The 15,440-nt window shown below is 52.5% G+C and overlaps 1 protein-coding gene across 7 annotated transcripts in view; it reads right to left on the bottom strand.

Moving 5' to 3' along the window:
• The window catches only part of RFX2 (regulatory factor X2), a 90,152-nt gene that overhangs the window by 12,104 nt on the left and 62,608 nt on the right, over positions 1 to 15,440 (bottom strand). For 6 of the 7 annotated variants that reach the window (XR_004624568.1, XM_034657606.1, XM_034657607.1 and 3 more), the window contains exons 6-8: positions 9,500 to 9,574; positions 2,537 to 2,718; positions 663 to 782 (exon numbers count right to left, since the gene is read on the bottom strand). Coding sequence is in view for 6 of the 7 variants with exons in the window: in XM_034657606.1 (XP_034513497.1) it covers positions 663 to 782; positions 2,537 to 2,718; positions 9,500 to 9,574 (377 nt within the window). In the remaining variant the exon portion in view is untranslated. The remainder of the gene's footprint in view (positions 1 to 662; positions 783 to 2,536; positions 2,719 to 9,499; positions 9,575 to 15,440) is intronic. The other variant, XM_034657609.1, reaches the window with a different exon arrangement.

Below are 15,440 nucleotides of genomic sequence, written 5' to 3' on the forward strand. Positions count from 1 at the left end.
TACGATATTCTGGAAAAGGCAAAACTACGGAGACAGTAGAAGGGTCGGTGGCTGCCAGAGGTCGAGGGGAGGGAAAGATGAAGAGGTGGGGCACAGAGCCTTTTCAGGGCAGTGGGACTACTGTGTGTGATCCATAATGCTGGACACGGGTCGTTGTACATCTGTACAAACCCGTTTGAATGGAGCGCCAAGAGTGAACCCCAATGTCAAGTATGGACTTGAGGTGATAATGATGTGTCGATGTAGGTTTGCCAGTTGTAACAAACACACAGCTCTGGTGCCACGCTGATGGCGGGGAGGCTGTGCCTGTGAGCACACCAGGCATATGGAAAACTGTACTTTTTGCCCAATTTTGCTGGGAACCTAAAACTGTTCTAAAAATAATGTCTATTTTTTTTAAAAAAAGAGAAAGATCTGAAGGCTCTGCTAGCTGGATGAGGCTTCCTCCCCAGCCTCCTGTGCCTTGGCTCTCCCAGGACGTTGGAGACAGAGGTTAAAATGAATCTACTTTTTCCATCACAGTCTGGATAGTCCCCTCCTCCCTATGTATTTAACGTTTGAGAAACACTATTCTGTATGTTCTCCCAAGCGACACTCAGACCCGACCCTTGTCTTGGGCAGGACAGTCGGTCCTCAGACTGGCTTTGGGCCAGGTCACCCACCTTGGCTTCTGATGCATGGGCTGTTGTCGCATGGCCATATACTGGGTGTCCTCCTGCAGCCGGTTCAAGGGCGAGTCTGGTTTCAGACGGATCCCATAGTAATGATACTTGGAGTTGCCCCTAGAAACCAAGCATCTCAGGGTCAGCTCTCTTTGCAGATGTTCTTGAATGACAAGACAAGTGCTCTGTCTCAGCCCTTCATTCTGGGTGCTCAGGTTCAGTGTTCCCTGGACCACGGTGGGGAACATTCATGGGCTATTTCATGATCACAGTGGTTTAGGGAATTCTATACTTGGCATCCCTCTCTCAGAGATTTCCTCGCTTCCATTTTAGTATTATAAAGGGTCTGAGAAGTCCTGCAGTGGGAAAAGTGATCCAGCTTTGTTTGACCTGGCATGGCCTCACCATCGTCATCATCACCATCATCACCGTCATCATCATCATCATCATACCATCACCATCACCACTACCACCACCACAATCACCATCACCATCTTCACCATCACCATCATCATCACTATCTTCACTATCACCATCACCACTACCATCACCACCATCACCATCACCGTCATCATCACCATCATCATCACCATCATCTTCACCATCGCCACCATCACCATCATCTTCACCATCGCCACCATCACCATCATCTTCACCATCGCCACCATCATCATCTTCACCATCACCATCATCACCATCATCATCATCATCACCATCATCGTCATCACCATCATCACCATCATCACCATCTTCACTATCACCATCACCAGCATCACTGTCATCACTACCCCACCATCACCATCACCACCATCAGCATTATTATCATCACCGCCCGCCCCCGATCATCTAACAACATGATCTGGAAAATGGCACGGTTTGGGAAACACTTATCGTAGCTTACTATGGGAGAAATGAATGATCAAAGGGCTTTAGACAACTTGGTTAAGAACACAGGTCGGAAGGGCTCCTCAGGAGAGAGGCATGGAAGGACAGACATGTATCTGGCAATAGGGACAAGTGGGTGGAGCATGGGTACCTTCTAGATGAGGTAGGAGCTTGGCTGGTGCCAGGAGGAGGGAAAGCATGGGGGAGAAAAGCCCCAATCCTGAGGCCAGCATCCGGGACACTCTGACAGTGGAGGCCATGGATGAGCCTTCTGGAGAGGCCCCCCAAAGGCACTGGTGGCTGTGTCCCCAGAGACCAGAGGCTCCCTCTCCTTCTCCCCTGTCCTTCCCACCTCTATCCATTGATGCTCTGTAAGAATGTTCTCTGTAAAGGATCAGAAGGTGGTAGAGAACATTCTCTTGGCCCAACACCAGCTTCTGAGGGTGTGTGAGTGACCCCACCCCCATGTGTGACTTCACAGACAGCAGCCATGCAAGAAATGACCTTCTGTGTGCTCTAGGCCACCCACTTTGAATACAGTATGGCTGCTGTTTTCTGGTGGGAGGAGTGTTCAATTCCTGCCTGGGATAAGTCTGTGGCAAGTGACAGTCCCTGGTTCCACAGGGCCAAGGGCCGGAGGTGGTGGATTGGTCCAGGCAGAGCAGAAAGCACCAAGAAATCATAAATCCAACTCTACTTGATAATCCAGAGGCTGCTTTTTAAGAAAATCTGTTATTATGGAAAATTTTAAACAAAGAGAGACTGATGAAGCAAAGCCCATGTTCCTTCTCACCAGGAGAGAGATGGCCTACGGCCACCACCTTGGGCCGGTCAGACCCGTGCTGCCGCCAGTTCAGAACAACTCCAAGTTCACCCAGAGGCGTGTGGGCAGAAGGAGAAAGACCACATTCTCCAAAAGCTCGATATCTGTATAGAGGATGCAGGAGGACAGGTGGGTGTGGGGCTACCAGGCACCCCCGTGTACCCACCTGGTGCCCAGCCGTCGTGTCCGCAAGCCCATGAACACGGAGCGGATCAGCTTCCCGAAGGAGGCGGCATTCACAGGGTCCAGCTTGTGCTCCTGGCAGTGCCGAAGGTAATGGTTGTAGAGAGAGCTTCTGGGGAGACTCACGCCTTCTGCGGTTTCGTAGTTATCCAACAGCCACTGGAGCTGGATGAAGAAAGACAGGCTCGCGTTCGTCAGGATCCCCCAAAATGCTGAAACGCTAATGTGGGCTCATTAGGAGAAGCACATACTTTCTCTCCATTAACATGATGAGGAAATTCATTGCCACTGTCACTGATTTGGATTTGAGAGATTCTGGGCACATGAATTAACAGCTTCTCTCCACTCCTGTATTTATTCCTTCAATGTTCAGCCTGGTTTTCAGATTCCTTGACTTGATTTACAAAAACCCGCAAGTGATTGAGACCTCTTGGGTGTGTCTTCCTAATCATTTAGGCACCATGTCTCCTCAACTTACAGGAATGTCAAGACAAGGAGTACTGAAGAAAGCTCCGCAGACCCATCTGCATGGCCCCCGGCATTAAACAGGGTGACGTGGGCCTTTAGAGCTTGTCCACCTCCTGATACCTTGTGATTGAGGGACAAATCATTCATCTAAGGATTAAGATGGCCGGGGCTCGGCCACCTGTCTCATCGCTGGTCACTGAATATGAAAGTCCTGGTTGAATTCTTGCCCTATTGCTTGTGCTACCATCTTTGGCCCCAACCAGGAATTCTGCACCCTGGGGCAGTCAGATTCTACTAGAACAGGTGGGGAAGGAAGGGAGGAGTGGAAGGTGGAATTCCCAGACACTCCTTCCTCCTGCCCCTCTTCTCAGCAGCTCTCAGACCCGATGCGGGCGGCTGTGCTGCTTCCCTGAGGCAGGACACGCGCGCCGCCTGAGAGGTCTGTGCTCCCCCGGCTGGCGGGGTGACCAAGTGGCCCGAAAACCATACACTCTGGAATTTGTGGTGTATTTTTTCTCAGGAACAATTTCTTTTTCTTTCTGAAACAACAACACCACAAAACGAAAAACAGGACGACGGACAGAGGCGGACTGACCTATCCTCAGGTCCCGGACTGAGAGAGAGGCTGTAAGCGGAAACGGGACACAGTACTGAAGAGCTTCCGAGCCAGGTTCTGTGCCCAGGCCGCTGCCCCCAGAGCTCAGCATCGGGTCAGAAGGGCAGGAGCCATCCCCACAGACAGTGAAGCCCCCACACCAGGCAGCGACGCAGAGGAGGCCCATCCGCCTGGACCCCCCCTCTCCCCGAGCAGAGTGTGTCTGTTCCCTGATCAAGGGAGGTCAGATGGGTGAGTGCGAAAGCCCTGGACCATGCTGGGGATTTGGAGAAAGGCGGGGGCCGTGTGCACGGGCCCCAGGCCTGAGGCAGGGTCCTGTGTGGGAAGGTTTAGGGGGGCAGGCGGTCTAAGGCATGGCCCCTGCCTGGAGCTGTGAGGGGCTCCCAGCCCTCTGCCGACCCGGGTGTGGGGGACCCAGCATGGCGCACACCCGTCTGCACCCTTCTAGACCCGAAGTGAGCGTCTGCCCAGGGAGAGCTCAGCCCCAGCTGGCCCCAGGCCATAGTGGCCCTGCCTAGACCCAGCATGCTGGCCGGGGGGTCTGCTGGTCTCCCCTTCAAAAGACAGTTTTACTGTGGAAAGGTTCTAACAGGCACAGTGGTAGAGAGAGCAGTGGGACTGACCCCTGCTTCTAGCCGTCAGCTCGGGCTGAGTTTATTTCATTCCTAAGCCCCACCTGCCGCCTCCTGCCTGTCTCGGGCTATTTTCAAACGAACGCCTGATGTCCCTTCATCGCACCCCTGGGCCTCCTGGCTCCAGCGTGGCCGAGTGAGGCGTGGGCGGTGGGGCCCAGCGGGGGCAAGGAAAGGTTCAGAGGCGGAGGTGGGCACAGCTGGATGTGCGGGGGATGAAGGTGGGGCACAGGTCAAAGGTCCAGGGGAAGGGACACGTGGGGGACCGACAGAGGAGAGGGTCCTGTAACAGAAGGACACACATCGGGCAGCAGGAAGGGCTGGGGCTGTGGGCTCTGCTGTGGAATGGAGGTCGGCTGACTGCTGGGCCGCGGCTCAGGGAGAGGTTGGGACAGGTATGTTAACGTGGCCCCGCGGCTGAGGACGGGGTCCCCGGGGGGGACGCACGGAGAGGGCGTTCACACACGCAGGCCGAGGAGGAAGAGTGGCCTGAGGCCTCGCATTAAGGCCCAGTATATTTTGCTGCCCTGACGCCCAGGGAAAGCCAGGAGAGGCTCCCTCCCTGTGCGGCTTCTGCAGAGAAGTCTCTGCAGGGAGGGACTGGTGCGGCTCCTGCTTCTCCCTGAGTCGCGGGGGTGAGCCAGGGCCGCCCCAGCATCGTCACTAGGAGGCCAGCCTCCCGCAGCGCCTGCTCCCTGTGCGCCCCGTGTGCTGGCCCTGTGCCCTCCTGCCCCGGGCTGTGGGGCTGCGGGGCTGCCAGAGAGTTGGCCCGTCACCCGCGCAGGGTCCCAGTGTCGGATAACCCCAGGTGGTCTCCTCCCAGCCTCACCAACTGAGGGGCAGTCAGGACAGGGAAGGCGAGATGGCACAGAGCAACAGGGCAGAGGGCGGCTGCGGGCCCCGGCAGAGGCCCAGGAACAGGACGGCGCCCAGGAAAGACACCTCACCCCCTCCCTTGACCCTTTGGGAAAAGAACCTCCCGTTGCCTCACTCGATATTTAGTCCCACTCTCCCTCAATGTGCTTTTTCTGCCACCCTTTACTCTCCAAAGTTTCGCTCGGGCCCAGAGCTCGGGCCCTCGGGAGCCACGTCCTTGGTCCTCCCTGATCCCTGACTCTCTCCCCTTGCCGCCGTAAGCTGAATCAGCTCTGACGTCAGCATGGCACTGCCCTCTGACCCTCGAGGCACACCTGCCCCCCCTCCCTGAGCGCCGCTGCCCGCCTGGGCTCTGGGAGGCTGCGGGACGGTAGGACTGGGGCATCTGGAAGGGGCAGGGGTGAGCATAGCCCCACTGGCGCCCGGAAGCTGGCCCCCAGCGACAAGGCATGGGGGTAACTAGGTTCCCCGGCTGCCGTCCTCTTTTATTTTCAGTTTGAGATCCAGGTGAGGAAGGACTGGTATTTGAGGGGGTCCTGTGAGCCCGGAGGTTTTCTTCCGAGAACTTTCCCCCTCCAGAGCTGGCAGGTGCATTTTATCTATTTATTGCTCGTCTCCCCCACTGGTATGAGAACCTCAGGCAGGTAGAGATGTAACAGGGTCTGCCCACGTTTGCCCCCCCAGGAGGTGCAACGGACCAAGAGAAGGGGTCCTGATGCACCAAGGGGTCCGGCATTCGGGATGCCGACGGTCAGGGTGCAGAAGCTGCAGACTTTGTCCCTCTGCCCCCTGGGGAGCACAGAGCACCGAATCTTAGGGAATTCTCCAGGAGCGGGAGAGGAACACGGATTTTTGGGCGAGAAGGGTGAGGTCAGATTCTGCAGGTCGTGGGCTGGAGGGGGCCCCTCGACAGGACCAGCTCACATGTATGAGGAAGTGTTCGGGAACAATGATCGCTTTGGCTTATCACCATCCCCCAGCCCCATGTTGTTGAAATGAAAAATGGACCTCTTTACTTGGGTAGTTGTCAATGTTGGCATTGACATCAATGACGCATGGTTATCTTGACAACAAGTTCTTCCCAAGCAGAAGTAACTCCAGAGAGAGCTGACCCCTCTAGCAGCCCCCAGAACAATCAGTTACACTTTTGTTCCCTTTTGCAACAGAGGGGAAGCTGATTCAAGTGACCAATGGGTTAAGTCATGATGGAGCTGAGGGAGGGAGCCATGGGGAAGCATTCTAGGCAGAGCGAACAGCCTGTGCAAAGGCCCTGGGGCAGCAACGAGCCTGGCGTGTTGGAGGAGTGTGAGGGGGATTTTTGGGCGGGAGCAGAGAGAAGGGGGAGGGGGGAAGGGGACAGGGCAGGTTGGGCAGGGCCCTGGAGGCTGTTTTGATGATGCTGGCTTCTAGTAGGAGTGTGACGGGTGACCTGGAGGCTTCTGAACAGAGCGGTGCCACATTGACTACGTGGTGGCTGCGACACTCCATGGGAGAGATGGTGGGGGCGGTGGTGGTGCCCCCTGGGAAACAGCCTTTCCTGCTGGGAGCCAGGGTGGGGTCAGCAAGGTGGTAAGGGGGCTTCGGGAAAGAAACCAGCAGTCTGACCAAGACAAGTGCTAGAAGCATTTGCCACGATAATTTGGAGCCATTTCTGGACAAGGCACCCATCCCACGAGGCTGCCGATCGATGCCAGCCGAGGCCCAGCCCCGGTCCGCACGGCATGCTCTGTCATCACACAGGCCTGCGGTCCGCCGCCAGCTGAAGACCAAGCGATCTTTGGCAATTTGTGGTCCTCAACAAAAAAAAAAAGTCATAGAATCTAAATGCAACTAATCTACAAGCAGGTCCTCCTCCCAGGGTTGGGAACTAATAGGAGTTTATTATACAGACCACGCTGCCCCCATGTGACATGGACTGTGAACGAGTGTGGGGGGGTGTTGTTCTGTGCAGGGATCTGGGGGACGGCCGAGGAGCAGCCCGGGGAGGAGCCCAGGCCCCTCCCCTGCTCAAGACGGGGGACCTCGACTAAAGTCCCCCAGGCCAGGCACCAAGGTGGCTGCATCCCAATGCGGGCTGCGGTGGGGGAAGGCGCGTTTTTATTCCCGGGACGAGCGCTTCGCCGCCTTCCCTGCAAACAGCTGTCCCTGGTTTTCATGCCACCAAATCTGCCCCTCCCCGTCTTCGAGACCGCTCGAGGCCCACTTCCTCCTGTGGGGGTTTTGACCCCAGGCTGGAAAGTTCTTTAGACCCACAGACCCCCTGGGTCTCACTCAGCCCCTTGAGGGCAGCTGCGGAGGTTCCTGGCGACCCCGACACTGGCCGGGTCTGGAAGGCACTGTGTCGCCTCCCGGGCTCGGGGCATCTGGCTAGGCGGCCCACCCCGTGCTCGCGCATCATCGGGAAGCAAACACACTCCACAGAGCACGGGAACCGGCCCCAGGGGAAAACCTCCACGGCTCACTTCTGCGCACACTTAGCTGTGACCTGGGCGCGCTTTCTCACGCTTGCTTGGCTACTGCCGCGCATGCCCAGCTCCCTGGTGTGAGTTCTCGTTCCTTCTGCTCCCTGTGTTCAGCACAGCTCTGGTGGGTTGGGAGGCTGCCACCTGGGCTCTCTGAGAAGCGTCGCTGGGAGGCCACTAGGAAAATGGGTCCGTGGGGCACAGCCCCCAGCCCAGCTCGTCTGCACCAGGGCCGGGCTGGCAAGGGAGCCGGGACTCGGCAGCGTCGTCTGGCACTAGAGCTCACTCGGCAGCAGGCGGCCAGGGTGACAAGCTTCGTGAGCGAGCGTGGCTGGCCGCCTCAGGGACACGGGGCCCCACCTCGGGGCCGGGACCCATTCTCTCCCTCTCCCTCCTGGCTCTCACATCGGCCGGACAAGCTCCAGGTGGCTTTCACCCCGGTGTGTGGGGTTGACTCTTCGGAAAGATCTCATTTCTCTTCTCTGATGCTAAGCCACCAAGCCCAGACCCTGCTGCTCACAGCTCCACGACACACGACACACGACACACGGCCAGGAAGAAACGGACGCAGGGAGCCTTGGCTGCTCGGAAACCGAACCAGCAGGGAAGCAGTCAAAGGAGTCTCCTTCCAAAGGAAACGTGTTAGAAGCCAGAAGCACTCCTGCAGCCAGAGACAAGCGGCTCATGCGTTTCCACACAGACATTTTAAATTTCCTGCGAAGCCCTGCCTGCCTGGGGTTTGCACCCCACATTCTGCCTTCCTCAGGGCTGACCCGGCGCTGGGGCCCTCAGGCCGTATCGAGGCCACACATGTCTGCTTCAAGGCCCTGCTGAACAGAGCAGGCCACTGTGCAGACTTGCCTGCACGGTGGCCTGAGTTTCAGACTGAGCAAGCACACACTGCAGATTGCTCCCTCCCCAGATCTGGCCACGGGGCTGACACTGTCCAGCAGTAACTGGCGACAGGGAGACCATGAGCCACCTAGTCCGGCGGGGTGGGGGAGGGGAGGACACTCAGCAGGGGCCTGACGCTCTTTTAACTATTTATGCATTTATTGCTTCAAGACGATAGGTGTGGGACTGCTCTCCCTTCCAGTGACCGGGCCTCTGAGGCCCAGGAGCACAGGGCCCTCATCACGTGTACCTGCAGCAGCCCAGCACACGTCTGTCAATCCAGAACCTAGAAGTTTCTGGGCCTTCCCTAGCTGGGTTTCTGCCCCAACATCACGGCCCTTTGAGCCAATGCCTCATCTGGCACGTTGGCCAGTACCAAAGTCTTGACGGGGTCCTGATTAGGAAATAAAGACTCTTAGCTGGTCACCTCCTTCAGTCCTGTCCTGCCCCACGAAGCTGCCCAGAGACAGGGACGTTTGCTGCCTCATGGCACGGAAGCTACCATCACCGTCTCCCCAGGAGGAGAGCGAAGGAGAAAGATCTTATATAGTTCAATAGAAATATGTTGCTTTGCACTTTTCTATTATTATTATTATTATTCCCCCCAAAGAGCTGATCACAGACAGGAAACACAGCTAAGAGTCATGAAGGCACCCCCAGTCCTGCCTTTTCTGTTGTGGTTGTTGCCTATCTTAGTATCACTTTTTTATGATGCCTGTTGCCGCCCAGGCCCCTCCAGGAGCGTGTGACACGCATCTCGCACGTCCCTCCACGAGCACCTGGAGCGCACGTGCTGTTACCAGCCACCTGCACGGACACAGGACCCTTTCCCTCACGCTGTGGAAAGGTTTTTTTTGCTGGATGTAGCATCCTAGGTTGGTTTCCCCCCTACCTTTCAGCACCTGAGAGCGGTCATTTCATGGTCTTCGCTTGTTTTTAAAATGCCTACGAGGGTTACGAGCTCGGCAGGGCAGGCCGCCAGGTCGACACACACTTACATGGCTGTTGAGTAAACCGCTTTTGTGTGAAGTGATCCCTTCGCTTTTTTGGAGGTTTTCAATCGCCATTTCAAGCTAAAGAAAATGTGTGTAGAAACAAAACAAAACGGAAAAAAAAAACAAAAAAAAGGAAATCAGATGGTTAGCATCAGCCAAGGTTTGTTTTTATTAATATCCAAATAACGATTCAAGCGCCTACAAAATGAAAACAAGGTTTGACGCGGGTGGGGGGCGTGGTTAGGTGGCGAGTGAAAGCTGCCGGGAGGGGAGCGTGACTCCGGACATGCGGGGGAGCGCAGGAGCCCGGGAGCGCCAGCAGCACAGCGAAGCATTCCGCACACACCGGCTGCGGCACTGCAGCCCACCTGCACAGCCCGAACACTGAGCCGAGGCGTGAGTTCAGGTGGAAGCAAAGGCGGCAGAATGATGGACCCGTCATCGGTTGCTAGGGAGAATCAGCTGTCCACCCAAGGACAGCGGTGGCCCTACTGACTTCCCGGCCGGCCTGTCCGGTCACGAAGCCCAGGGTCTCCCTCCTGGGTGCTCCAGGAAGATACCAACGAGGCCAAAGACCCTGGCCCTGCCATTGGGAGGCGTCGAACCCTGGGGCCACTGGATGCGTCACAGAGATAAGCTCCTGAATGTTTATGAAGCGTGAACTGGGCAAAGAGGGTTACACAGGAATGAGAACGAATCACAGGGGACAGTCACCGGAAGCTAACAGGGAGGCCTTCCTGGGGGAAGGGGCTTCTGAGCTGGGTTCTGAGGACCTCATGGAGGCTGGGACTGAGGTGGTCCAGCAGGGTGATGCACAGAAGGAAACACCCGGCTGTGTGCGGCTCCCACCACATTCGTACGTGCCAAATTTGAAGCCCACTTGTGCATGTTAAATGGAAATGGGAAATCTGCTGGAGTCCACCACGGCAGGCAGAGAACCACAATGGAAGGAAAGAAACGCAATGCACACCTTCCTCAAACACACGCAGGGAAGGCAGACTTCAGCGATGCGTGTGCAAAAAGCAGGTGGAACACATATTTTGGAAAGAGCAGCTGGACGGGGCTCCTGGGGCTGAGTGCAGGAATGAGACGGTTCCTGCTTTGCCCATCACCTCTTCCGACCGCTGTGTGTGTGTCCACTGTCGTCACTTTTACTCAACACTGTACTGGAAGTTCTAGCCAGGGCAATCAGGCAACAGTGAGAAATAAAAGACATCCATATTGGAGAAGAAGTGAAACTATCTCTATATGCAGATAACATGATCTTAGACATAGAAAATCCTGAAGGAGCCACAAAAAACCTATGAATGCTCATAAACAAACCTGGCAGAGTTGCAGGATACAAGATCAACATACAAAAATCTGTTATATTTTTTAACAATGAACAATAGGAAAATGCAATAAAGAAAACAATCCCATTTACAAAAGCATCAAAGAAAATAAAATACCTAGGAATAAATTTAGCCAACGAGGTAAAATACTTGTACACTGAAAGCTATAACGTTGCCGACTGAAATTAAAGAAGACCTACATAAACAGAAGACATCCTATGTTCATGGATCAGAAGACTTCATATTAGGATGGCAATACTCTCCAAATCGATCAATGCAGTCCTTACCCAAATTCTCTATTAAACTTCCAACTATTTTTTCAGAAATGGACAAGTTGATCCTAAAATTCGTATGGCATTGAAGGGAGCCTGAATAGCTAAAATGACCTTGAAAAAGAAGAACACATTTGAAAGGCTCATATTTCCTGATTTCAAAACTTACTACAAAGTTACAGTAACCAAAACAGGTAGTACTGGGATGAGGACAGACATATAGATGTACATAGGTCAATGGAATGGAATTAAACATCCAGGAATAATCCTGTATGTCTATGGTCAACTGATTTTTGACAAGGGTGTCAAGACCACTGCATGGAGAAAGTAAACTTTCTAACAAATGGGGCTGGGATAAATGGGTTTCCACATGCAAACGAATGGAGTTGGACCCTCACCTCACAATATATACAAAAATCAACTGAAAATGAACCAAAGAACAAAATGTAAGAGCTGCAACTATAAAACTCTTAGAAGAAAACATTAGACAGTCATGTGCAATAAGTTTATCCTCATGACCTTGGATTTGGCAATGGATTTTTAGATATGACACCAGAAGCACAAACAACAAAAGACAAATAAATCTTTACAAAGATAAATGGGACTTCACCAGAGCTAAAAACTTTTGTACAGCAAAGGACACTCTCAAGAGAGTGAAAAGACAAGCCACAGAATGGGAGAACATATTTGCAAACTGCATATCTGATGAGGGTCTTGCATCCAGAATATATAAAGACCTCTCACAACTCAACAACAAAATGATCAGTGACCCAATTAAAAAATGGGCGAAGGACTTGAACAGATGTGTCTGTAGGAAGCACGTGATGCTCAGCATATTAGTCATTAGGGAAACACAAATGAAAAGCACAGGGAGACACCACTTCACACACACTAGTATGGCTATTAAAAAAGAAAGAAAGGAAAGAAAAAAAAAACAGTGTCGGTGAGGATGTGGAGACACTGGAAACTCACACAGGGCTGGCGGAACGGAAAATGGTGCAACTGCTGTGGAAAACAGTCCGGTAGTTCCTCCAAAGGTTACACATTATCTCAGTTAAACTATTAGGTCCGAGCAATTCCACTCCTGGGTGTATTCAGAAAAACGTGTACACAAACGTTCACAGCAGCATGATTCACCATGGCAAAAACCCAGAAAAATCCACGCTTCGATCACAGACGACCGGATAAACACAACGCGCATATGTATACAATGGAATATTACTCATCCACAAAAAGAAAGGAAGTAGTGATACAAGCTACGGTGTGGAGGAGCCTCGAAAGCGTGATGCTCAGTGAAAGCGGCCAGGCGCAAAAGACCACACAGTGCACGATGGCGTGTACATGAAATGTCCAGAACAGGGAAACCCACAGACAGGAAGCAGAGCCATTGCCAGAGGCTGGGGTGGGGTGGGGGGGTAAGGGGAAGGGCGACTGCTAACTGGTCAGGCTTACCAGCTTACAGGGTGATGAGAATGTTCTGGAACTAGATAAGGTAATGGTTGTACCACATTGAGAATGTACTAAATGCCGCTGAATCCTATACTTTTAAGTGGTTAAAATGATGAATTTTATGTTAGGTGAATCTGACCTTGATAAAAAAATATACAACTAATTAAAAAAACCTATTATTCTCCCTTGCAATTTGAATGGATCTTCTCACATGCGTGGTTTTGTCACATCACGTGCCAGTCACTTGGAAAATACTGGTTCACTGACTTTGCAGCTATTCCAAACGTTAACACGCTTCATTATACAGTACCGAAGAATCACATTTGTTAGTACCACTCCCAAGCTCAAAATTCTAATTTTTCTTTTTTTGGTTGAAGATGTATTGGCAACCCAATTAGTCGGCTGTTTTCCTGGATACATCCACCTCACACCGTTCATCTTTGAGGAGATGTCTGCCCGTTCCCCAGGTCTGAATAGTCATCATTTGTCTGTTATTCCTTCAAACACACACAGTGTTTCATGACAAAAGTGGCTGGTTCGGCTCCCAATCATTTGCCTGGCGGCTCTTGCTTAGGACAGTCACCGTACTTGGCGGAAGTACTTTTGTCACACAGAAAGAATATTGGAAAGACGTGAATTCCAGGACTGAGATTTAATACAATTAATAGCAATTAATTAATAGTTCCACCAAAGACCATAGGTTAACCTTAACCGGAAATTGCAATACCCCATCCACTGCTTCTCTTTCCTTTTTCACTGTGAGTGCAGGGTGGTGAAGACCACGGTGACTTCTGGGAGAACTTCATGCCTCTGCCTTGCTGTGCACCTGCGTTTGTGCCCCGGGGGGGTCATCGATGTTGGTTTTGCACAATCAGTGCACATGTCAGCACAGGGAAAATGGCAACTGATGGCTTAGTATTATTACGAAAACAGTTTTGCCCCCGTGGGGCCCCTGGGAGGGCCTTGGGAATACCCAGAGGAGGGCCGGACATATTTAGGACTGCCTGCTAAAAACTGCAGAGTATTACGGAAAAGAAGACCGATTAAGGCTTGCTAGGTAAGATGATCCTAAAGAACCCATAGCTATTAAATACGGTCTGATGAAGCCCACGGATGCAGGAAATTAATTTAATGCACAGTGGAATCTCCCGAGGTGTTCACTGTGCTTTAAAATGAAATCTTCGTATAAACATCTCAGTAGGCGGTGAAGGCCAGGAAAACACTCCACCACCGCGCCCAAGGCCAGATGGGGAGGTTAACGCCCCAGAGTCAGCACTGAAGGCGCAGCGCGTCCATCTGTCCTGCAGAGGGCGCTGCGGCGCCACCTCCCAGTCCGCGCGGGAAGCGCGTCCTGCATCGGTGGACAAGAAGCATCTTGCACTTGACTTGAAGTCCGAGTGTTCCTTACACAGCTGCAGGAGCGACTCTTACTGCACAAGTATAAACGCCTCGTTCAAACTTCTCAGTGGCTGGAGAAGTTAGTGTTTAAATATGCTTAAAATAAAAGCTAGTTTTATATTTGATTGGAGTTTAACTTTTTTGCTATTTAAAAATACTTATCAAGGTGCTGTCTGCACAGCCCAGCACATCAAACAGTCAGGAGGAGCCAAGGATGGACGCAGTCGTGCCCCACCCCACGCCAGACCCAGGCGGGTTTCCCTAAAATCATTCCTGGTTTCTGAGCTTCTGGTTTCCTGCCGTCTAGGTATTGCACATATGCTTATGCATCCGTTTCTTGACTTATCAGGAGCTTAATTTTTTTTTTAAAGATTTTATTTATTTATTCAACAGAGAGAGAGAGACAGCCAGCGAGAGAGGGAACACAAGCAGGGGGAGTGGGAGAGGGAGAAGCAGGCTCATAGCGAAGGAGCCTGATGTGGGGCTCGATCCCACAACGCCAGGATCACGCCCTGAGCCGAAGGCAGACGCTTAACCGCTGTGCCCCCCAGGCGCCCCAGGAGCTTAATTTTTATTTTTGATTCGATGCAATGCAGCAATATCCCTTTTTATTGGCCACTTAATATCATCTGTTTCTGCTGCATGAATTATTAACAGAATATGGGGGGCGGGAAGGACATGTATCGTGCTTTAAGGGCTTGTTGGGAAGGAGGGCAGAAAATACGTAAGGACTCGTGATCAAAGATACAGTGTCTCAAAAATCTAACGTAATAGCAGATAACAGACAAGTTTTAACAGCTCCCAAGTATATTAAAATAAGCCAACTATTTAGAAAATTCCTCTCCTTTCATGTATAATCCTAGCATGATTCCACCTGATGTAAGGACTGTGTTGGGGCCTCCTAGGGGAGGGTGGAGGTTACTTCTCTGAGTTCATGAGCGTATGCCCAAGGGGCCATTCCATTTATAATACGATAATGTCATTAAAAGGGCCCACCATGGATAGGGGTCGCCCCTGCCAAGAGCCAGGAATGACCACTGTTGAAGCAACAGCGGCATCTCCAGACTGGCCTGCCACAATCTGACATAGGGATCATGCCTCCGGCAGCTAGAGGTGGGGAGGGGAGGGGATGTTCCCTGGAAAGGCCAGGGAGGAGTGGGGACAAGGACAGAAACGTGCTAGGGTTAATCCTGCACCCTCAGATCTAGCTTAGTTATTTGACCATAGAGGAAATATAAGTATAAAAGCTTTATGAGCAATGCTTTTGGATCTTTGAAGAACATGGAGAGTAGTTTAAAAGAAAGAAAGAGACACTGCTGGAACGTTGGGGACAGGGATATAAATCACAGAATTCTGCCTGCAGAAAGGAAACGGCCCGCAGGGAAGGGCCGGGGGGAAGATGGAAAGAATCTGGGGGCTCGCCACTGGGGATAGGGGGAGGCTGGCTTGGGAAAATAGGGCATTGTAAATCTGTTTGCCCATTTTTCTTTTGCT

This window comes from Ailuropoda melanoleuca, chromosome 4 (assembly GCF_002007445.2).
Source record: "Ailuropoda melanoleuca isolate Jingjing chromosome 4, ASM200744v2, whole genome shotgun sequence".
In the NCBI taxonomy this organism is placed as follows: Eukaryota; Metazoa; Chordata; class Mammalia; order Carnivora; family Ursidae; genus Ailuropoda; species Ailuropoda melanoleuca.